General features: G+C 42.5%; 2 protein-coding genes and 1 long non-coding RNA gene across 3 annotated transcripts in view; 2 read left to right on the top strand and 1 right to left on the bottom strand.

Annotated features, from left to right (window-relative positions):
- The window catches only part of FANK1 (fibronectin type III and ankyrin repeat domains 1), a 134,707-nt gene extending 131,947 nt beyond the window's left edge, over positions 1-2,760 (top strand). Inside the window, exons 8-11 of the mRNA XM_061184497.1 lie at positions 1,628-1,771; positions 2,290-2,367; positions 2,457-2,501; positions 2,611-2,760. Coding sequence (XP_061040480.1) covers positions 1,628-1,771; positions 2,290-2,367; positions 2,457-2,501; positions 2,611-2,676 — 333 coding nt within the window. The 3' untranslated portion in view covers positions 2,677-2,760. The remainder of the gene's footprint in view (positions 1-1,627; positions 1,772-2,289; positions 2,368-2,456; positions 2,502-2,610) is intronic.
- A 2,893-nt stretch (positions 2,761-5,653) lies between these two features.
- Positions 5,654-25,096, bottom strand: part of ADAM12 (ADAM metallopeptidase domain 12) — a 390,595-nt gene continuing 371,152 nt past the window's right edge. The window contains exons 22-23 of the mRNA XM_061183918.1: positions 14,415-14,533; positions 5,654-10,692 (exon numbers count right to left, since the gene is read on the bottom strand). Coding sequence (XP_061039901.1) covers positions 10,632-10,692; positions 14,415-14,533 — 180 coding nt within the window. The 3' untranslated portion in view covers positions 5,654-10,631. The remainder of the gene's footprint in view (positions 10,693-14,414; positions 14,534-25,096) is intronic.
- LOC133087191 (uncharacterized) lies at positions 9,128-11,664 on the top strand. Its single transcript, XR_009700386.1, has 3 exons — positions 9,128-9,278; positions 10,645-11,008; positions 11,372-11,664. It is a non-coding gene; the product is annotated as an uncharacterized LOC133087191 (long non-coding RNA).

Here is a 25,096-nt window from a genome sequence, read left to right as displayed (position 1 = left end):
TTTGGTTTATGATGAATTCTGCTCATGCTTTGGACCCAGTAAAAGTCTGTAGCTGAAAATGAAGTTTGACCTTTGCTGAAAGAAGGGCAGGTCTCTGCCATCAACATTTAAATACTGGAATTTTGGAAGTGTAGGCACTCTGGGCTTTAGTTATGGACACACTCATTTGGGGTGAATTCCATCTCTTTCTGTAGCACTGGAACTCCATAAATGTGTCCACAAAAGATTTCTGTGTGGCTGGCAGGTGGCTGGTAGATGATGTCAACGCGAGTCCCTCTCTGTTCTTGGCAGGTGGTCGATCCGATGCTTTGGAAGACAGTGGGTTGGATCTGGGAGCAAAGTGGGGCATTGTCACCCTCTTCTCGAATCGAATGATCTATACTGAGAGCGAGTTATTTGCATGGGGAACCATTTCTACATTTAATGAGCCATGTTGACCTCAGGGAAGGTATTCGACTTCTCTGAGATTTGGTTTAAACCTTTGTAAACCAGGAATAAAAATAGCTACCCCAGTTTAACCCTCAGGACCAAAAGAGAAAATGTGTGTGGAAGTGCATTGAAAATGCATAAAGTACCTTGTAGTACGAGGTGGTTATTTTATTACTATTTAAATATAATGGAGCTTGCTGCCCAAAGGTTATTTGTTATTTGCAAGAGGAAGAGCTGCATATCTTAACGGTGTTGCAGTGGCTAATCTCATACACACAAATCACCTGCAAGGTCCTAAGGCCCTACTGGCAGTTCCTTGTTTGTTATTCCGGTCTGGCGCTTCATACTAAAGCTGCAGATAGCTCTGAGTAATTCTTCTGTAAGTAACTCTTCTGAATTAGACCTGTGTGTGCATCCATGCATCCGTCTGTGCACACGTGTGTATATGTCTACTTCAGAACCACTCTTCCTGGGTGGATGAGGCCTTCGTTGGGATTGGAGGAGGCAGTATCTACATTTTATCATTCTAGAATATGTCTTAAAAAGCATGAAATTGAAGGATCTTAACGTCGGGCAGATTATTAGAAATGGCCCATCTTACTACCAGGCAAACTACATTTTGGTCAAGGCATTAGGTTGGCTAACTTTTCAGACTGGATTTCATGTAAGAGATCTGGTTGCTTTGTATTTACTCCAGCTGTAGTTCTCCTGCTTAAAATTAATACCTATTGGTAAGGATCAGGGTGGGTGTTTATATTACTGTCTTGTTCCAGAAGGGATTTAAAGCTGCTTACAAAAGACACTTAAAAGTAAGCAGCAGAAACTCTTTAAAAACCAGACGAGGAAAGTTAGGCACGAGGAAATAAGGCAGGGCTCACATGGGGCCAAGGAGAAGGTGATTATGTTTCATTTTTCTGTCCCATCTTTTTTCCATTTGAACAAAACGTAAATGAAGATGCCAGTGGGTGGGGAGGGGCCTCCTGGGGCCTCAGCACCCTCTAAAGTGGTCCAAACACAGCTGCTCACGGTGTAAATGTGAATGAAATCAGCACAGTCCAATCAACTCTCACCAGGTCTAGAAAGACTGCTATCTAAATTGGGGGAATTTGGGCAAGTAGACATTTCTTTATAAGTTTCTGATGAGTGATTTTCAGGAAAAGAAAGTGGGCTAAGAGCCGCTCTCCCTGTGGCTCTCCAGGTGGACACCACGGACGCTGGCTCGGGGTGGACCCCGCTCATGAGAGTCTCCGTGGTCTCGGGGAACCGGAAGGTCGCCTCTCTGCTGATTGACGCAGGCGCGGATGTGAACATGAAAGACAAAGACGGGAAGACCCCTCTCATGGTACGCCTTGCTCCACACAGCAGCCTGGCTTGACAGGTGGAGTTAAGGTCAGAGCTGCCCCTGTAGCAGAAATTCTTGCCAGTGCAGCCACATAAGAGCACGGGGTTTTGGTTGCGTGTGTATTCCCTATCGGCCTGTGAATTAAGATATGGCAATGTCACCATAGCATTTTTTGGGGGGTGGGGGGGGTCACTCTAGTATTTTTGTTGTCTTTTGACAACTTTCTTGAAGGATTACCAACCCCAGTCCCTGGGGCCATTTTAGGATAAAAACAAAGAAGTGCTGTTCTCTGTCCTGGTTTGGCCTAGGACTTGTCAGGTCATCCTACATGGAGAAAAGCAGATTTCCTTTCCTTTTCCCTTGCAGTTGCCGTCGCCGTGCAGCGAGGTCCACACACCCATCCTGCAAAGCCACAGCGGCCCCAGACAGCTCTGACTCTTGAGCATGCTGCTGGTGGGTGTCCTGGACCTGTCCCACCAGGCACCCCCTCCCGCTCACCCCCACTGTTTGTCTTCTAGGTGGCCGTGCTGAATAACCATGAAGAATTAGTCCAGTTACTTCTTGACAAAGGGGCAGATGCAAGTGTGAAAAATGAGGTATGTAACTCCATCTCCATCTAATGATTTTTCCTGGCGAGGAGGAGAGAACATAGATACAAAAGAATTTTTCTTGTTTTCTCTTTCAGTTTGGCAAAGGTGTCCTAGAAATGGCCAGAGTTTTTGACAGAAAGGTTGGGATGTTCTTTCTGCCCTTTGAGGCTCATTTTGCAGCACTTAAAAAAAAAACAAAACATAAAAACCCAAACCTTGGATTACATGCACCATTTTTTGTTTATCTAGAATGTAGTCTCCTTATTAGAAGAAGTGAAAAAAAAGCAAATGCCGAAGAAGTCATCTGTTCGCTGACCGGGGCACCTCTTACCTCCCTCCGAAAGCCAAGTGAAACGAAGCAAAACGGGACTTGAACTAGAGAGACGAAATTCTGCATCTTTGAGGGCTATACATTTGATTAATTATTTAGTGAAGATTCACAGTACTTTTGTAACATACAACTGTTCTCACTTTGAAATACATCTTTTTACCTAAGTACGCGTGGCGGTGGTGTCATCATCGGGCGTCTGCAGAACGGGGATATTTTCTTGTGCTCGGGCCTTTTGGAGTTAGACGTGAAGCAAAATATTTATGTCCCGGAGCTGCACAAACATACACGGGTCTCCCACTTCCCGCTCCTGCCCTCCAAGCTGTCCTCCGAGCCACTCCAGGACCCGGTGGAAATTCCTTCTCCCATGTGTTTTAAATTATGTCCTTCCTTCCCAACCTAAGGCCTTCCAGGCCGTGTGGTCAGGCTGGTGCTGCCTCCTGAGAGACGCTCCTCCTGAAAGCCCAGGAGGCCATGTGAAGAGTTTTCTGCTCAGCCGTTGGCCTCACATCAAAGCACAAGATACATATTTCAAGACTCCGATTCTGCTCCATTAGAGCAGTCCTTTTAGAACAGACCTGTCTGAGGACGTGTTTGCATACACTTAGGCCCTGACAGTGAAAGAGCCGGCCTGCTGGCCTGTTGACAACTTTGCCGAAGAGGAGTATATTATTACATCGAGTCCTCAGAGCAGAAAGGGTTTTGATACTGATCACTCAGTTCTAAGACAAGTAGGAATGAACAGGTCTGCTGGTTGGGAGCTCAGACACAAATGTGTTGGAGCTTTAATTTGGCAGACACACTTAGAAATCAGCAAAGAGGGGAACGAGCCGACCGCATGCATTTCGCGTCTCCAGAGACAAGCTGGTTAACTTGACCCCAGGAGAAGACCAGCTACAGAGGTCTGCACGGGACTGGAATTGTCTCTGCAGGGAAAGAGCAATTAAAAGGTTATTAAAGTGCCAAAGCTCTGGGGGAAGGGCATAGAGAAAAAACACACCGTCAGTTTTTTGGTGTTGGCAATTCTCAGCTTTATTCCATACAGCTTATAGACTGTCCACCTTAGGAACTGGATCTGTGGATCATATGCAGTCCTCTCCTTAGATATTTCACTAGCGTTTTACCTTTTGTACAAATGCTTATTCCTTTAGATTTGCTGGAATAGATTTAAAAAATCTCTCTAAAAATCAGAGCATCGTCACGGCGTTCCAAGGCTCCTTTTCCCCCACCATGATCAATGTTGACATTCACCTCCACTTCATTCCTTGGTCTGTTGTATATAATATTCATGACCTATGGGAAGAGGGCACACCCCTTCTTGTGGAGGTCAACCTTGGCCATATAATGGGGCTGACTTTGGTCAATGAAATGTGAGTGGAAGTGGCTCCTGTCCCTCCGAGAGGAAGCTTTAAGAATCCCCAGGTCCCTCTTGCCTCTGCCACAAGACCAGCCGTGATTTGGATGGTGGCTGCTCCATCAGCCCAGGGTCCTGAGACAAGAGCCAGAGCTCACCCAGAATGGACATGACATGTGAGTGAGAAATAGCCCTTTCATGTCATAAGTCACTGAAATTTAAGAGTGGCTTGTCATCGCAGTGTAACTTAGCCAAAAATGACTGCTTGTAAGGTCCTAGCTTGTATCTGTGAATTTAATTTTCCACTGAAGCACCTCTCAAGTCCTTTGGTTTCCAGTCTTATTCAGACTTTAAATTTTTATCTATCTACCTACCTTTCTACCTATCTATCTATATTCGGACTTTTTAAAATTCAGGAATGGATATTGAATTTTATCAAATGTCTTTTGTAGCATCTCTGGTTATCATAATATGGCCTATTTCCCTACAAGCTATTAATTTGCTGACTTGGATTACTAGATTTTAAAATATTGAACCATCCTTATATTCCTGAGATGATCTCATTGGGTTACAGTGGGCTGCTGAGTTCTATATGCTCAGGTGCTGTGTGTGTTTGCTTTTTAATATTTTTCCTTAATAAGATTAGATTGTGGTTTATCTTGTGTTTTTAATTTTCCCAAGGAAGCAACCCATGCTTTTATTAGCTTCATTTTTCCCGAGTAATTTATACTTTTTATTTCTGAATTGGAATTCCCTCTGGATTGGAATCTCTCGGCAAAGGGCGTGAGCAATGGATTGTCACAAGCATCCCAGGTGAGTGCTTCTAATTCAAGGAGTCTGAGAAACATGGCTGTAGAGTGTGTTACCACAAATGGTTTCATTTGCTATTTGCTAGATAATCTGCTATTCAGCTTTGACTCAAGAGTCATTGCATTTCTAGGGCATAGATTGTTTTTCTACTTTTAGTGCATTATTTTATATATATATAAAATCAGTTGAGCTACATTATTAACTATGAGGTCGTCTATGTACTTATTTTTTGCCTGCTTGGTTTGTCATGGGTAGAGGGTGGTAAGAATAAGGACACTTGTTACCATTCTGTAAATCTATTTTTCTCGGTATTTACTGCAGTTCTTTATGAAATTGGATGCTAGTTAAAAAAAAATTTGTAATACATTCCCATTGCAATTAGATTTTTATTCTGGATATGCCTGATGTAAATGTTTCTAATCCTGCTTGCTTTCTTTTTGAATCTCTCTCTTCTATAAATAAGGTGAGTTTTAAAAATTTACTTGATAGGTTATGTATCACATCGTTCAAAAAAGTATTAGGTTCCCCCCCGCCCCACAGTGTGTGTGAAAAGGCATAAAGGCAACTTCTTCCATCCTTGTCCCATCACCTGACTGGCTCATGTGGACTGCAGCATGCATCCCCCGACCCTCCAGCTCACCATCCTTCTCAGTTTCTTAGGCATCTATAAATGAATGCGAATATAGATACATTTTTCTACATGAGAGTTCCCCTCCCCCCCATTTTGGGAACATGCTCAGTAATGAATGAGACACATCTTTATATTAACCTGTATACCATTTATTGGATATAATATGCGTAACATTGACTTTTTTCTATGGAAAAGCAGGTTGTATTACCTGTAGACCCCCAATATGAGAAATGTGTACAAAGGTAACAGACCGTAACATAAAAAGGTATGTGAAAAAAATTAGCAAACCAAAGCATGATAAATGGATGAAGCACTATAAAAATGAATGTACTGGTTTAGTAGCTGTAACTTTGTACTGTGCTGAATAGCCTGTAGCCAAGTTTTACAGAGTTATACTTATGTGCCACACACATTCAAACAGTGCACCTTCCTTAAAACCTCCCCACTTGACCTGATAGACGGTACGAGAGCGCAATGAACTCTGACGCTACTTGCCCTCCTTGGACTCTTAGAGGGTTTTCTCTTTCTAGTTTGATGTATTTTTTCTATCACTGTCCTTCCTACTTAAGTACTTGCTTACATAGGCCATGAACATAGACATCATTCCACTTCTTTGTAAAACTAAAATGATCACATGAGATTTATCCTTTTTTCCTGGATTTACAGTGTGCTAAATTGAGAACTAAAAAATTATCTCATGGAAGGAGAATCACAGGGAGAATACAGGACATGTTTTTTGGAGATGATGTGGAGACATCAGGGTTGGTTACAGAGTATTGAACCTGGAAGAGCCAAATCACATTGAGAATTCCTTTGTGTGTTAAATCTTATGGCTATCACAATCCATTATTGAATGTTATGACAATTTTATATGCAGTGTTTCCTCTCCTAATTTTTCTCATATAGAACAGGCTCTTAACGGCTGGATTCTAAGCCACCACTGCTGTCCCAAAAGTAAAGAGGGGGTTTTCTTTAAGAAAGGCAGGGAAACAGTTTATTCATGTGCAGGTAAATGGCTTCTGGAAGCATCACTGCACAGAAATGGTTCTCAGCCTGGGGCTCACGAATCTTTCTTAGCTTGTTGTTACTGGTGTGACTATCAGAGTTTTCAGATAGGTTTAAAAGAGATGTCAATGGGAACTGTAGAGTGAGTCAAGAGAATTTTGTAATTAGAGGTGAACTGATTTTCTATGGCCAACTCCCCCTTCTGATAGATAGATAGAAGTCTTTAGCATCCCTCCTGGGGGAGGGACGCTGCTGGATTCCAGGCTGGCGGGGGAGCCGGCAGGGCTGCTCCAAGCTGCAGTGCTGGAGAGGGCTGGGCTTTGGGTGTCCGATGGGTGGACTTGTGGGGCAGCCACCACTTTGGCTGACCAGAAGTAGCTAAAAACGCAGAGATCTGTCAGAGATTGGAGAGGCCTCGGTGCTGGGTTGGGCCTGGGGAAGGAACTTGTGTCTGGGTGATAAGGAGTGGCCAAGGGACGTATTAGCCTAGGCTGCCCGTGTCCAGATGTGTTCACGGCCTGCTCGTGAGTTGTGGGAAGGAGAAGAGATGGCAGCTGCCAGCCAGCCATCGTGCGGGGGACCCACAGCCTGAGTCACCCCTGGGGTTCAGCATCGGCACCGGGAGACTTCCGGGTGTAATGTTTATCTGGGTTACTTGTGTTTGGTTGGGGTCAGTTTGCTAACAGTGAGGAAGGGTCTCCAGACCGAGTCTGCCCTAGGCTTCCTGCTCCCTGCGCACCTCGGGGAGCCCTCCAGAGCAAACGTTTTAAATGAAATAAGCCTCATGCTGAAAGCCTGCGAGGGGTCAGGTTGCTGCCCAGGCATCGTGCCCTCTTGGGTGTCGGGGTCTCAATGGCTCAGAGTGCTTTGTAAACAGCAGTGGAGAGATGGCAGGGAGATGCTTGCGAATTCCCGCCGGGCCAGCACCAGGCTCTGTTTAGCACCACGGAGATCACAGGCTCCTAAGAACGGTCCGCCACAGAGCAGAGCTCGAGATGTTCTGCTCTTAGGGGTTACGCTGATGTGTCGTATTGATTTGCCGGAACGATGGGCTCTGGTTTCAGGCTAAGAATTCCTAATAAAGTTAAGAAGGCATAAAATTGTCCCCTTTGAGACTAGTCAGGAGTATTTATTCTCATGTAGTTTAATTTGTTGCTCTTGTGGTTTTTTTTTTGTGATGTCATCCCACATGTGTAAGCTGGAAAAATTCACACTGGGAAGTGTAATCTCTATATGCATATTTTGACAATGGAAAATGTTATGTATTGTTTCTCTTGGTTGCTACACATCTGGTTCCATGTGTCAGGAAAACAAACTGTGACACAAAATTTCAGGCGATAAACTTTTCAGTAGAATGCCTGGAAGATTAGCCATCTACTTCCCAGTCAAGTGGGGGGTCATATAACCTACAACTCTCATTAAGATGGAGGAAGGAAAGTGACTACCCTGAGGGCCTGCTCTGCGTCGAGGCATGCTGACTTCCTCAGCGAGGGCCTTCTAAGCCCCCATCACCTCTATTCTTCATGCCTATACAATTAAAAAAATATTAAAAATAGACTGCCATTGAAATATAAGCATTAACTTTTGTTTCTATCATCTATGAGGATATAAAAAGGGGGAGGAATAGCTCCCCCCCCCAAACAACCTGGCTATTGGTTACTTTCCTAAGTTATATTAAAATGAAAGTTATTGTTTAATATGCTTCATTTGATAAATATTGCATTTGGAAGTATTGTTCCTCTAATAATATTATCTGTGTATCGTAAGGGGATATTAGGTTTAACTAGGTTCTTTTCCAGAAATAAATTGCATGGCTCTATAGAAGCACTTAGTACTATAGAGAGATAAGAATGTGTCATCAGCCGTGGCCCCGAAGTGGCCATTGATGATGAGATGTAAGATCACAGCATTAATCTCCTTTAATATCAAACTATTCCTGGTTCTCTGAAATAGAAGCATAGGAACTATAATTAAGGACAGACAGACAAAAAAAAAAAAAAGTTCACATCCTCTTCCTCGCACTAGGAGAAGGGGCTACAACGCCAGATCCGAGGATTTGGGCATCTACAAAGACAATACCCACATAATGCACCATAAAAATTCTGTAAACTTTTCAACAGCATATGTTTTGGCCTTAGTATAGTTACCAAATATAATACCAGTTATAGTAATTCTGTATGTACTCATCAGCGGTAATAGTTTCTAAGATGGCTTTATAGTTTTAAGAAATTAATAAATGTATAATGAACAGTTGCATGCTATAAGAGTTGGAATGTATTAGAGCCGAGTTCCCTTTTGTGTGTGTGTGAGACATGGATTTATTGAGTTTATCCATGATCGTGAATACTATGTTGCCTGGATACGGTGGGAACACGCGGAGAGTTAAATGCACTCTTGTTTCTGGAAGGCAAACCAAGATTCTTGGTACGTTTTGTCTTTCTGCTTCAAGGCATAGAAAAACCATTGAAATGACCCCAGATGACGTCCCTGTCATAAAACAGAGTGGATTATGGAACTGCTGTCAATTGCCTTCTAATGTGAAAACCAGTCGCATATGACCCCACTAGAAGACAGACAGAGGCATAATGGCATTTTTACCTTGTCTGAGTCCTTTTGTCATTTTCATGCCATTAGATACAAGCATCTTCAAAGATCTCCTTTTGGAAATGGCTCCCCAGTCAGACATCTAAAGAGTGGAAGGCTGATGAGGCTACTGCCCAAGACTGCATTTCGTGAATACTGAGGATGAGGACTTTGTTTCCTTATCCCATGTCTAGGATGCTCAACAGGTAAGTGGTAAGTGCTTAAGAAACAGATTCAGACTCTGTGCCAAAAACATCTTTCAAAGATTTCCTCAGCCAAGTTGGGAAAATAAGAGAACTTACTAGTAACTTAGGGTTCTTTGTTCAACATATACTAACAAGGATAGCAGACCATAACGTGTCCCAGTGAACACAGCATTCCATTGGGTTGTAGTTTTTGCAAGCATAGGGATTCTGCCTAATTTTTAATACGTTGAACCTTGCAGTAAAAGGAGATTTTTTTATCTACAGAATTGAGTCACTAGATCTGGTTACTGGTTCACATCTGAAAATAGTTAGTTATACTCTGTGGAAAGCCTCATCTATCTGTCGGAACACAGAATCATTACAGTCAAGAACACAAGGTGGTAATTTGTTTAGCTCCAAACAAACAGTACAGGGAGATGGAGGTTTGCAGTGCTTGGGCAGTAGCTGTCTTTGTAGAAACACACCACCTTTCCCTATCTAAATAAGGTGCGGATGCCAGCACTCCTTGAAGGGCAGCCAGGGAAAGACGTTCTTGGTGTTTCTATAAAGCCGACTTCTCTGCCTGCTCTCCACATGCGCTCAGGGCTGGTGAGCTCAAGTTTCTGCCTGGCCTCGTGTTCCAGTCTCTATACTGGTGTGGCCACACCTTAAAATTCCTTTCCGCAACCCAGGTTCTCTCCAAAGCTTCCCGGCCAGAAGCCAGGTCCTTCCCTATTACCCTGGAGCTTCAAGGGATAATAACCCTGGAGGGCCAGCCTGTCAGCTGTGACAGGGCCCAGGTTATCCCTGCAAGCCAAGCATAGGCTGGACCAGAAGCCAGGCTCTGGCCTGAGAGCAGGGGTTCCAGAAAAATCACTCGAGGTCCTACCTGGGGTCTCTTGAGCTGCGTCTGGTACCATAACCACAGCCAGGGGTAGCTGGGGAACTGCTGTCCAATAAAGCCTCCTTCAAAAAGTAAACATCCTGTCCAGAATCCCAGAAAGCATGATATTTCAAGTTCACTAAACTATTCAAAGCACAAAAAGCCTTCCTTCCATGGAAAACTCAGTGATGGTTTAAAAACAAAACAAAACAAAACAAAAAAAAACACGCCCACTACAGCGCACTGCGCTGTAGCAAGCATTCTGCATAAATTAATAATTTACAAGTACCTGAGCAAGTAAAAGTCTACAGAGCACCATAGCACAGCACAGCACCGACGGCAGTAGCTCAAAGTTCTTCAAATCATGGTGTTTGTTTGAAACATTAAAAAAAATCTAAAAGTTGGTACAAAAAAATAACTCCAACTGGAGTTGAGAGATACATAGTGCAAACTTCTGTCTTCATTGCTGAACAACGGTGTTGGCTTGCTTCTCACTTTGCATAGGCGATGTGGGTGGCTCTGGGCACTTGATGGGGCTGTTTGGAAGCAGGTCTGCAGGAAGAGCAACCAGAGAGGAGAAAACAAAACTGTAGTTAGAGGAGGCCCTGCCAGCGATTTCTGCAGACACAGACGCCCGGGTTGGAGATGCCTTTTCTTGCACTGTGATGTGCTTCCAGGATCAGACCCCACCCCCTGCCCTGGGGGCTGGAGACCCCTCTTGCTTTCAGCAGGAATTGCAGGTCCCAGAAGGGACCTTGCTGAGAGCTGCAGCATCTTCAGCCGTTTATGACCGTTTCCAAAGCTACTGCTCCCGTCCGTCCACGGGAGAAGGGTGCCATTCAACAGAAAAATGGTGCAAGCCACAAAGGTGAGCCTCACGTGTAACTTTAAATTTTGTAGCAGTCTTAAGTAAAAATAGATAAAACTAACTTTAGTCATATGTTTCACTTAACCCACTCTATCCAGAGTAATAGTATTTCAATGTGTCACCAACATACAGAATTATTAATGAGATAGTTGACATGTTGGGGTACTGACTCTTCAAAATCCAGTGTGGGGAATTTCCTGGTGGTCCAGTGGTTAGGACTCCGTCCTTCCACTCCAGGGGGCACGGGGCTGATCCCTGGTTGGGGAACTAAGATCCCGCATGCTGCGAGGTGTGGCCAATAAAAAAAAAAAAAAAAAAATCCAGCGTGTATTTGCATTGCCAGTATATCTTATCTTCCACCAGCCACAGTGTGCCCAGCAGCTACTGTATTAGTGCAGCTCCAGAGCAAAGCTGGACCTGTGGGATCCCTTGGAAATGAACACACAGAGGATTCTCCTTCCAGGAGGAGACCAAAACCAGCTCGCACTGATGTCAGCAACTGGCAGACATAAGCAACTGGCCGCTGCTTGAGGTCATTTAAAAAGAGAGCCTTCCCCAGAGGATCTAAACAGACATTTCTCCAAAGACACACAGATGGCCAAAAAGCACATGACAAGATGCTCAACATCATTAATTATCAGAGAAATGTAAATCAAAACTACAATGAGGTATCACCTCACACCGGTCAGAATGGCCATCACCAAAAAAAAATCTACAAACAAATGCTGGAGAGGGTGTGGAGAAAAGGGAACCCTCCTACACTGTTGGCAGGAGTGTAAATTGGTGCAGCCACCATGGAGAACAGTATGGAGGTTCCTTAAAAAACTAAAAACAGAGTTGCCATATGATCTAGCAATCCCACTCCTGGTCATATATCTATCTGGAGAAAACCATAATTCGAAAAGATACATGTACCCCAATGTTCATTGCAGCACTATTCACAACAGCCAAGACATGGAAAGCAACCTACATGTCTGTCAACACAGGAATGGATAAAGAAGATGTGGTATATACACAATGGAATACTACTCAGCCATAAAAAAGTATGAAATAATGCCATTTGCAGCCACATGGATGGACCTGCAGATTATCATACTAAGCGAAGTAAGCCAAAGACAAATATCATCTGATATCACGTGTGGCATCTAAAATATGGCACAAATGAACTTACTTATCTACAAAACCAAAAAGACTCACAGAGAACAGACTTGTGGTTTCCAAGGGGGAGGGAGGGTGGGGGAGAGAAGGGGGAGTCTGGGGTTAGCAGATAGAAACTATTATATGTAGAATGGATAAACAACAAGGTCCTACTGTATAGCACAGGGAACTATATTCAATATACTATGATAAACCACAATGGAAAGAATATGAAAAAGAATATATGTATAACTGAATCATTTTGCTGTACAGCAGAAATTAACGTTGTAAATCAACTATACTTCAACAAAATAAAAAAGAGAGGCCCTTCCCCTCTTCATGTCAAGTGGTGTTTTTTCCTTTTGAACAAGAAAAGTAACTTCAAGATCAGTGTACAAGCCACAGTGAAATAATTAGGATGCTCTGCAGTTTTTCTGTACTTGTGTAGTCGGGAATTAAACCACTGTCCTGACCCTTTGACCGGCTTTATCTGAGATATATTAGGCAGCTATCTCTTTCGTGGGCCAAACAGTTTTCCTGAGAGCTGTAAAGAAATCACGAGTGTGTGCGTTTCCCTTCAGAGATGCTGAATTACTGAACCCAGGGCCTGGCCAACACCTACCTTTGGTTCTTTGGAGCTCACAAAGCAAGCTGCCTGCAAAGGGGGTATATGTTTTGGCTGAGGGTTTAACCCATCTGTGTGCTGGTAAATGTTTAACTACCCACCACCAGGGGGAAGGAGGAGGGCCTGATCTATAGCATTTGCTGATTTCCATGGTATAAATACTCATGCTCCCAACATGATGGGGCTGAACATGGAAGAGATGTGCAGTGGCCACCATGGCATGGCATTTTCATCACATAGGAATGACAGATACAGTAATCTCAAGAATGTGGGTTGCGAGAACTACCATATGACCCAGCAATCCCACTACTGGGCATATACCCTGAGACAACCATAATTCAAAAAGAGTCATGTACCACAATGTTCATTGCAGCTCTATTTACAATAGCCAGGACATAGAAGCAACCTAAGTGTCCATCAACAGATGAATGGATAAAGAAGATGTGGCACATATATACAATGGAATATTACTCAGCCATAAAAAGAAACGAAATGGAGTTATTTGTAGTGAGGTGGATGGAACTAGAGTCTGTCATACAAAGTGAAGTAAGTCAGAAAGAGAAAAACAAATACCGTATGCTAACACATATATATATGGAATCTAAAAGAAAAAATAAAATGGTTCTGAAGAACCTAGGGGCAGGACAGGAATAAAGACACAGACGTAGAGAATGGACTTGAGGACACGGGGAGGGGGAAGGGGAAGCTGGGACGAAGTGAGAGAGTGGCATGGATATATATATATATATATATATATATACACACACTACCAAATGTAAAATAGATAGCTAGTGGGAAGCAGCCACACAGCACAGGGAGATCAGCTCAGTGCTTTGTGTCCACCTAGAGGGGTGAGATAGGGAGGGTGGGAGGGAGACGCAAGAGGGAGGGGATGTGGGGATATATGTATACGTATAGCTGAGTTACTTTGTGATACAGCAGAAACTAATAGTTCTTGCAAAGCAGTGTGGGCTGGCTCCAGCACACCACTGGGTTAAACCTCCCTGCCCAAGTCCAGATTCAGGGCTGTGCCTTCCTCATCCCCTGGGGGAGGGTGTAGGAGATGACCACAGCTGCAGCTCAGTCTTCAAAGGTGATTCCTTTTGCCGGCTGAGGGGGAAGCTCCCACTTACCCCCGCCCAGCAGTTTCTTTAGCCTGACTTCTTACATTCCCCCTTATTTCATCCATGACCCTCCAACCTCACCTCGTTTCTTGGGATCCCAGGGGTTGGGCAGAGGCCATCAAGGTCCAAGTGGGATTCCTGGAGGTAGGTGTCCAGCCTTCATAATATCACACCACTTGCTGGCTTTCTCTCCTTTGGGGGGCGTGGCCCAGCCCAGATCAACAGCCACAGCTTTGAGGGAGCTGTTCTACTTGATGTTGAGTCAATCTCATGGGTAGGCTGGGATCGTTGCTAAGAGTGACATGTGATGCCTACAATTATAGCTCCCTGCTGCTTCCTGCTTATTCTTTACATCCGCCCTCACGTCTGTTTTATATTGTTCCCATGGGTGGGGAGTGCAGGACGCACAGCCGCCACCGCCACCCCCATGTCCTCCTGTGGCTTGAGAAGCATGGCTCGGTGCAGCTGCGCCCACATAGTTTTGGGGAGAAAAAGAGGGACATGGGTGCATCACACCAACCTGATGGGCGCCAGGCGGAGCCCAGACTCCTGCTGTCCCAGGGTCCTGGCAAGCCGGGTTGTCCTGTTCAAAGGATCTGCAGGCAGAGGCTTCTGAGGAGGGTTTGGCTTACGAGTTCCCTGCAATAAACCACAGGATTATGTCTGATCACCATCTCCGTGAACTCGGACAAGACACTGACCTCAGGAGCTGTTAGAGTCCCCTGGAGAGTGGGATAGGGAGAGGAGAGTGGTTGAGTTGCTACACAGCCCAAGTTTCATTTACTGTAAACTTTCTGAATACGATCCTCTAACCATACAGGTGTGGTGGTGGTGCGTGCGTGTGTGTGTGTGTGTGTGAGGGTGGGTGACCTGTGTTAAAGATTTAACCAAAGTATCATTTAGTTACAGTCACTCAAATATGGGTCTTCAGCTGCCATGCTGTTCCCAGGCCTTGGAAGTATAGTTGATGCTGGTGTTTCTGGGCCAGTGTTACCCAGGGGATGTAAACTTTCCTGTGCTTTTAGGCTTCTTTTCAATTTATAAAGGCCTAACATGAGAAGTTGGTGAAAATCTTTTCAAAGAACACATTCATTGCTTCAAATTTGCCAGAATCCCGTAACAGAACTTGTTCAGCTGTGGGTGAACCAGACAATGAAGGTGACCATCCTTCACCCATCAGTGTGGGGTCAGTAACATCCCTCCATGAAATACACAAAGGTTCTGCTACCAAAATATTTTCCAATAATTCGTTCAGAGAGTCACAAACTGGCTTGGAGAATGACACCCAGAAGGACACAAGACACAGTGGTTTGAGGGACAGACATTGTTCTGTAAGGAAGCTTATGGGGGCGGTGCTGTATTGACCAGAGGCCAGTGAGGGAGTTGGCAGTAGAAGGTGGGCAGAGCATGAACTTGGAGTATCTGTTCTGGGTTTTGTACAAATACCAATACTCTGGGACTCGTGCAAGTCACCTGACTTCTCTGAACCTCAACTTCTCTGTCTGTAAAGTGGGAGAAAACAAGACCCATCTCATAGCACTGTTATGAGGACTAAATAAAATAATGTATGGGAAGCTCCCAGAATATAGATAACAATGATTAAAAGTCACTTATGGGACCTTCCCTGGTGATGCAGTGGTTAAGGCTCTGCGCTCCCAATGCAGGGGGCCCGGGTTCGATCCCTGGTCGGGGAACTGGATCCCACATGCGTGCTGCAACTAAGAGCTTTCATGCGCAACTAAGGAGCACACCTGCCGCAACTAAGACCCGGCACAACCCTCCTCCCCCCCCATAAAAGGCACTTGTGTTCCTGGGGTCCCTTCCTTGGCTACTGTGAGAGTGGAGCTCACTGGAGCCAGGTTGGAAAGTCAGTGAGTGTTGATAACACTCTCTTTTGGGCCCAGGGTGAACATAGGCATCAAGGTACCACCTGCGCTGGTCCTTGGAGCATAGAAGCACTCACACATGTACAGAAAGTCTGTAGGAAATGGTGCTAGAAACTCAAGGAAGACAGGACATCCTAATAAACAGATGACCTCATCCACTGTCATGGAACTCAGTATTCCATACATCCAGAATACTCAAGACGATTTAAACACATACGAGTTGAATTTCTCATAGTACTCATCCCACTAAAATTATATCTCTGCAGCAATTGGCACTCAGTTAAAAGAAGGCGACAATATAGTCACAATTTAACGTAGCTTTGTAAAGCAAAGGAAGCTACCACAGGAGTCTGTCAAGCACAGCTGTACGGAAAATACAGCAACTTGAAACAATGGGGAAACTGGGATAGGAAAGAGCCACTGAACAAGCAACAGACTTAAAAGTGCCATTTCTACACCAGCTCTCATTAATGGAAATATTAACAGCCTGTTGAATGTAAAACAGAACACAACCTTCACTAGAAATACAGACCATACAATAAGCACAAGCACCGAAGTCAGGACGTTTGTATATCCAACCACAGGCTCTGCGCTTACAAGCTCTGAGAGCACACAAGTTATTTAACTTCTTTAAGTTGTAGAGAGGAGATGATGTGAGGGTTCAGGGAGAGATTATCTATTAATCTCTTAGCATAGAGCCTGGCACACAGCGACCAATAAGTGTTAGCTGCTACTGCTTCACAACTACTATTATTGAAGGAGTGAATTTAACCATCTAAAAGCACCATAATCCTCCCAACAAACACTGGGTGATAAACCATGGCACTAAATCAAGCTCAATTTCCTATAAGGTGGTAGAAAACAATGAGCACACTAATATGTGCAATGTAAAAATGAATGCACGCACCCACATTTGAGGATTAAATAATTCATTACTAAATGACACTAGTTTTGCCGCTAAGTATGAATAAATATCTAGTCTTGGTAGTAAAGACAATGTCAGGTTTTTATTACACTACTGGAGAAAAAGGGAGATGTATGTTACAGTGTATCACAATATATTTGGATTTATCATGGACGCTTAGGAGATAGGTTGGCCATTCATTCTGGTTTTGCCTGGGACATTCCCAATTTACGGCTGTGTTTAATTTATTAATCATAGTCTTTCTCATGTGCCCTGGTTTAGAGGACAAATTATATGGTCACCATAGTGATAAAAGCCCAAACAGTTGAGATATTGATTGAAAGTTCTGATTCAAACCTGGGCTCAGCAGAGGCACCAATCCCCCTCCCTCCTGCCATGCCCATGACATGGTTTTGATGGAAACATGAAACAGGTAGCTAGCTGCCTAGGTAAGATGCCAGCTTCCCACCAGGCCCAACTGGGACAAACTGGCATCATGGAACAGCGGGGTTAGTCAAAGGTGATGTATCCTCCCTCCTCAGGGATCAGGCATGGAGCCCATGAAACATTTGGGCAGAAGCACCAGCTGCATGTGCCTTGACCTTGCAGAAAGGGGTGGGGCTTCCACACTCCCTTTTCGGCATTGCTCTTCAAGCTGCCTTTGCAAAACCTGAACCTGGGCTTTCCCAATGACGTCCAATCCAGCCTGGCCACAAAGAGCCATGGGAATGGAGCTGAGGAATGACTCCAGGACAAGTTGTTCACACTCAATAAGCATTTCTTTAGACTGATTTTCATTTTAAACAAGGAAATGAGTTCAGACCCCCATTTCTCTTCCCTCTCAACTTCTAGGTACCGGAGAAAAATCGAGATCTGTTATTACATAGAGTTGTCTCACTTCTCCATTTTCTGCTCATGTTTTAGCAAAAGCCACATATTTCAAATTTTTTAGAGGGATGAGAACAAATTTTTAGATCCAAATATAACCCCTTGCTTTGACCAGCACAGAGAATTCTCAGCTGTTATCTCCTTCCGCGTGATCAGCAAGAATAAGTGCATCCTGCTTATCCAGAGGGATCTCCCCAGGAAGACTGGGTGTTATCACAGGAAAACGCCAGAGATGCCACAGAGATCCCTGGTGAGCCTGTGCAGGGCCGGGGGGCAGCATAAACATTGCTCACCATCTGGCCCATCCCTGGCCCTGTACAAATAGACACTTCATGATAACACCAAGGACAACTGGTTCTCTGGGAAATGCCTCAACTTCTTTTTACTCTTTATTCAGAAAAAGCAGGGGTCCCTTAAAGAGCACTTTTACACCTAGCTGGAAGATGTCCCTGGTCCCTTCTTTCTAAAACCACCTGAATACAGTAAAGAAAATGCACAAGAAGGAGCAAAACTCCACCTCTGAGAAAAACGTATAGCCCCACATGAATATGAGAAAAGGATGCAAAGTGTCCAGCAGGCTGGGCTGAGGAGAGACCACGGAAGGGACACCTGCGTGGCTAACCTGGTGAAATGCAGAGAGGGAGACATCCACCTTGCCTGCCAGGGATAAGAGTAGAGAGTGAGCAGATGATGTGTGTGTCAGGGCTGAAGGAGCAGCAGATGAGCCCAACCATCTGTGCACACCTGGAGCAGGGGAGGGGACCTGGCAGGGTCTCTGCTGAAATCAGGGGAGGCCAAACCACCACCATCCCTCAAAGCCCGCTGTCCCATGGTCCCCCATGAGGTGGGCAATTTGGAGGTGGCCCTGAGCTCTGACCTGGCCTTTCCCACAACTGTCCTGCAACTGGTCGTTTTTTCCAGGAAGACCTCGCTTCATTTAAAGAAGAATTTAGATACATTAATCAAAACTACTGAAAGAAGGAAGGAAGGAACCATGATAAACAAAAGGCAAACTAAGAAGCCACTGGCAAAAATGCATACATAAGGACATGAAAAAGGAGCTGGCAAAAGTCAAGTGAAAAGGGAAAGGAAAAAAATAAAGCAACAATGCAAACCAAGGACCAAGACAGTACTGAACACAGTCAGGGCTGTGGGGACCAGCTTGAGGGAAATGAGGAGAAGTTCAACGGTAAATGACAAAGACCACAGACAAAGGTGATACAACATATACATAAATGGTGTCACTTAAGGGATCTGAAGAAATAGTAAAGAGAGAAAAGATACCCAGATTTATTTTGTAAAAACTTTTCTGAAAGAGTCAAGTCTATGGATTGAAAGTATACACTGTTTCCCTGGGTGAAATGAATCAGACTCATCAGAATTAAGACATAATTAATAGGATACAGAGTCATGTCACTTACACGGAAAAAAGAAATAAGCCAGCTTCTGATTTCTTCAGAGCAGATAGAGGAAGCATGCATCTAAGAGTTTCAGGGAAAGATAGTGTGATCCATTAATTTTATGCCTAAACTGTCATTGAAAAAATAAAGCAACAGCCAAGTGTCTTTGAACATACAAAATTCGGGGAATATACTTCCTAAGAGCTCTTCTGGAAGGAATTCTGGAAGTCCAATAGAATGAACTTCAGCCAGCCAGGAAAAGAATGGCTCAGTGGCAAGGAGATTAAGCACTAAATCCCTTCAATGTAGACCTAAGGGTAACAAAATTGTGGGAATTATGGCTACAAAACAGAAAGTAAATGTTATTAGCCATAATAATATAGACATTCTAGAACTAACCAAAGTTGGGAGGTGGATCATCCATTTCCAGATATATGGCAGGCTGAGTTATTTTGACCTACCTTCTCTCTAAAACTGTTGGATAAAATGTATTTAATAGAAGAAATGGACAAATTCTTAGTAAGGTACAATCGCCCAGGACTGAATCAGGAGAAACAGAAAATATGAACAGACCAATCACAAGTACTGAAATTGAAACTGTGATTAAAAAACTTCCAACAAACAAAAATCCAGGACCAGATGGCTTCACAAGCGAATTCTATCAAACACTGAAGAAGAGTTAACACCTTATCCTTCTGAAACTCTTCCAAAAAATTGCAGAGGAAGGAACACTTCCAAACTCATTCTATGAGGCCACCATCACCCTGATACCAAAACCAGACAAACATACTACAAAAAAAAGAAAATTACAGACCAATATCACTGATGAACATAGACTCAAAAATCCTCAACAAGATACTAGCAAACTGAATCCAACAACACATTAAAAGGATCATACACCATGATCAAGTGGCATTTATCCCAGGGATGCAAGGATTTTTCAATATCCACAAATCAATGATACACTATGTCAACAAACTGAAGAATAAAAACCATATGATCATCTCGATAGATGCAGAAAAAACTTTTGACAAAGTTCAACACCGATTTATGATAAAAACTCTCCAGAAAGTGGATGTAGAGGGAACCTACCTCAACATAATAAAGGTCATATATGACAAACCTACAGCTAGCATAATACTCAATGGGGGAAAGCTGAAAGCATTTCCTATAAGATCAGGAACAAGACAAGGATGTCCACTCTCACCACTTTTATTCAACATAGTTTTAGAAGTCCTGGCCATGGCAATCAGAAACGAAAAAGAAATAAAAGGAATCCAAATTGGCAAAGAAGAAGTAAAACTGTCACTGTTTGCAGATGACATGATACTATACATAGAAAATCCTAAAGATGCTACCAGAAAACTACTAGAGCTCATCAATGAATTAGGTAAAGTTGCAGGATACAAAATTAATACACAAAAGTCTGTTGCATTTCTATACACTAACAGTAAAAGATCAGAAAGAGAAATTAAAGAAACAATCCCATTTACCATCACATCAAAAAGAGTAAAATACCTAGGAATAAACCTACCTAAGGAGGCAACTACTCCAAAAACTATGACGCTGATGAGAGAAATCTTAGATGACACAAACAGATGGAAAGATATACCATGTTCTTGGATTGGAAGCATCAATATTGCCAAAATGACTATACTACCCAAGGCAATCTACAGATTCAATGCAATCCCTATCAAATTACCAATGGCATTTTTCACAGAACTAGAACAAGAAAATTTTAAATTTGTATGGAGACACAAAAGACCCTGTACAGCCAAAGCAATCTTGAGAAAGAAAAACAGAGCTGGAGGAATCAGGTTCCCTGACTTCAGACTATACTACAAAGTTATAGTCATCAAAACAGTATGGTACTGGCACAAAACAGACATATAGATCAACGGAACAGGATAAAAAGTCCAGAAAGAAACACACGCACCTATGGTCAATTAATCTATGACACAGGGGGCAAGACTATACAATGGAGAAAAGGTAGTCTCTTCAGTAAATGGTGCTGGGAAAACTGGACAGCTACATGTAAAAAAATGAAATTAAAACATTCTCTAACAGCATAAACAAAAATAAACTCAAAATGGATTAAAGACCTAAATGTAAGACTGGATAGGCAGAACACACTTTGACATAAATCGCAGCAAGATCTTTTTTGATCCTTCTCCTAGAGTGATGGAAATAAAAACAAAAATAAACAAATGGGACCTAATTAAACTCAAAAGCTTTTGTACAGCAAAGGAAACCATAAACAGAATGAGAAGACAACCCACAGAGTGGGAGGAAATATTTGCAAATGATGTGACCGACAAGGGATTAATCTCCAAAATTTACAAACAGCTCATGCGGCTCAATATCAAAAAAACAAACAACCCAATCAAAAAATGGGCAGAAGACCTAAACAGACATTTCTTCAAAGAAGATATACAGATGGCCAAGAGGCACATGAAAAGATGCTCAACATTAGTAATTATTAGAGAAATGCAGATCAAAACTACAATGAGATATCACCTCACGCCAGTCAGAATGGCCATCATCAAAAAGTCTACAGATGATAAATGCTGGAGAGGGTGTACAGCAAAGGGAACCCTCTTACACTGTTGGTGGGAATGTAAATTGGTACAGCCACTATGGAGAACAGTGGGGAGGTTCCTTAAAAAACTAAAAATAGAGCTCCCATATGATCCAGCAACCCTACTCCAGGGCATATATCCCGAGAAAACCATGGTTCAAAAGGATACATGCACCCCAATGTTCATTGCAATGCTGTTTACAATAGCCAAGACATGGAAGCAACCTAAATGTCCATCAACAGATGAATGGATAAAGATGTGGTACATATTTAAGATGGAATATTACTCAGCCATTAAAAAGAATGAAATTTGCAGCAACATGGATGGAACTGGGGACTATCATACTGAATGAAGTCAGACAGAGAAAGACAAATACCATATGATATCGCTTATATGCAGAATTTTAAAAAATTATATAAATGAACTTATTACAAAACAGAAACAGACTCACAGGCTTAGAGAATGAACTTATGGTTACCAGGGGGTAAGGGTGGGTGGGGGAGGGATAGATTGGGAGGTTGGGATTGACATATACACACTACTATATATAAAATAGATAACCAACAAGGACCTACTGTATAGCACAAGGAACTCTGTTCAATATTCTGTAATAACCTTAATGGGAAAAGAACTTGAAAAAGAATAGATACATGTATATACATGTATAACTGAATCACTTTGCTGTACACCTGAAACTAACACAACATTGTTAATCAACTTTACTCCAACATAAAATAAAAATAAAAAATTTAAAAAATAAAAATAACACTAATAACTCATTACATGTTAACATGAATAACATTTCTTAATGAAAAATTATAGTTTTTGATATAAAAATAAATTCAGTGAGAAGAAAAAAAAATTAAAATGTTTCTTAAAAGCATCAGAGAGCTACAAGATAGCAAGATGTTATCAGGCCAACATCTAAGTGAAAGGAGAAGCCCAGAGGGGTAAGTGGTACACTGAAGCTATAGGCATTTGCCAAATTAGGGAAACCTGGGTTTTGGTTTTGATACCCTTTTAAGGTGAGGGATGCAGGAGTCGAAGGTCAGCACCAGCCTCAGTTCAGTAGGGCACCATTCTCTTCCTGACCTCTCCCTGATAAAGCTGGGCCCTGCAAAGGACTGTACCTCAGGGTAAGAATGTTCTAGAAGTAAACACATACTACTGTCCATCCCTAGCAGACACAAGGAGAGTTCTCTTGGTGCTGGGCAGACCAACCTATAACCACAAATTGCCCCTGAGGACCTGAAGCTGACATCACATCATCTGGGTGGCTCATAAGCCCTGAGCCATTTCAAGGGGCCTCAAGCTGGTGCTGCCCTGGGCACCTGACAGAGGAAAATTACACCCTCTCTGGAGGAACAGACTTCATCCTAGACCTGAAAGAGCTCCCAGAGAATTTTCCAGAAAAGTAAGTAGCTCACAGTAAATGACCAAGCACCCAAAGAAGCAAGGAATCATGAGAGAGAGAGAGAGAGAGAGAGAGAGAGAGAGCGCAATAAAAAAACTCAGCAGTAACACCCCCAAAGAGTTTAGATTGGGGAATTATTGGAACAAATTTTCCTACTGTATTTAAAATAAAAGACAAGCCTCATGTCTGATTAAGAACCAAAGAGAACGTCCAGAAACAAAAAGTAAAACACAGCTGAGTTTAAGTACACATTTTGTTATGCTTAGTTTCATACCATTTATATAAACTGAAAAACACAAAATACTATATATTTCCACGGGTACCTATTTACGTAAAAATATTTGAAAAGTGCTATAGAAAATCAACACCAAACTTAGGACAGAGATTATACCTGGAGGGGGGCTGAGGTAGTCTATATTGTTTAATTTTTCCTTTTTTTTTTAAAAAAAGAAATGCATGCATATTATATATCTGAAATTTAAATAGGTGTACACATAGAAAAACAGGTAACCATGGTTATTTCTATATAGTATAAATATGGGTGAATTTTAGATCATTTTTACTTTTATATATTTTAAATACAGGTATTCCCCAATTTTTGAAAGTTCGCTTTACCTCACTTCTACAAAAGACCTACATTAGTACCTGTTTTCACTTAACTGAAAGAAATCCAAAGAGGATCTTTGCTTTTACAAAAACAGGCAAAAAGCAAAAAAAAGCTTTCAGCGTTGTTTTGGGGCAGCAGCCGCTGTAGAGGCAGCTCACCCTGAGCAAAGGGAGGGGCCCCGCCACGCTCCTTCCCCGTGAACTCGACTCAGCATCTGAGCATCAAGCTGCCAGGGCTTTGAACCGTGTCTGCGAGCATCTGGGCTTTATCTCGATTGATTGTTTGCATCCCTTAACAATATGTGTCCCAAGGTAATCGCTTCTTTACTTTATGCCATTTTGGCTTATGAAGGGTTTCACAGGAACGCTCTGCTTTCAGATAGCAGGGAAATCTGTATTTAAAATATTAACAATAACAGAATTAATTTTCTTTTTTATAAATTTAGTTTATTTTTGGCTGCGTTGGGTCTTTGTTGCTGCGTGCGGGCTTTCTCTAATTGCAGCGAGCGGGGGCTGCTCTTCGTTTAGGTGCGCAGGCTTCTCACTGCGGTGGCTTCTCTTATTGAGGAGCATGGGCTCTAGGCACGCGGGCTTCAGTAGTTATGGCGCACGGGCTTAGTTGCTCCGTGGCATGTGGGATCTTCCCGGACCAGGGCTCGAGCCCATGTCCCCTGCATTGGCAGGCAGATTCTTAACCACTGTGCCACCAGGGAAACCCCAGAATTAATTTCAATCTTTGGGCCAAAGGAGAAAACAAAAGAGAAAACATAGACTATTTAAAAATTATAAATATGGAAAACACTACAAATTAGAGTAAGTACAGACAGAGCAGTGTTTGGGAAATTCCTAGACTTACATGCCATGTAATCAAGTATGAATAAAAATGAAATAATGATCTAAGAAGTTAGAGAAAGAAAATAAACCTAAAGATGGAAGTGATAAAGATAAAAGCAGAAAATAATTAGTAAAATAAAAAATTAATTACTATCATTTAGCAAAGACATTACAGACATTCTAATAATGTTAGATATTTTCATTTAATTACCACAAAGTCCAATGAGAAAGATACTATCTCAGATTTGTAGAGGGAAATGAAAGTAATGAAAGTAATGCTTCTGTGGTCCAACAATAGTAAAAGGAAAGTCATATATAAAATCTAGAGCTGGTTCTTTGCAGGTAGGAGGAGTTGAGGAGAAACCAGGTAAATCTAATAAAGAAAAGATAAGCCAGTAATGGACAAATAAGTACACAAATACAATGAACAGTGTTGAGGATTAGTTAGGTGGTCATCTAGAAAAATAAAGTTGGATTCCTACTTCATTTTATACACTAAAGAGCAGATGGGTCAAATATTTAAATGTGAAGAAAAGATCATGAAGGTATAAGAAATAGAAAAACATATTTGTAATCTTTGGGTAGACAAGCCGTTCTAAACATGACAATAAAAAGTGGCAAAGGAGGTGACAACACAGTTTATGAAAAAGGGAAAAAACAAATGGATTTTAAACCTGTGAAAAGATCCTCC

Source organism: Eubalaena glacialis, chromosome 1 (assembly GCF_028564815.1).
Source record: "Eubalaena glacialis isolate mEubGla1 chromosome 1, mEubGla1.1.hap2.+ XY, whole genome shotgun sequence".
Lineage (NCBI taxonomy): Eukaryota > Metazoa > Chordata > Mammalia > Artiodactyla > Balaenidae > Eubalaena > Eubalaena glacialis.
The sequence above is the reverse complement of the archived record's forward strand: the minus strand, read 5'-3'. Positions and strand labels throughout refer to the sequence as shown.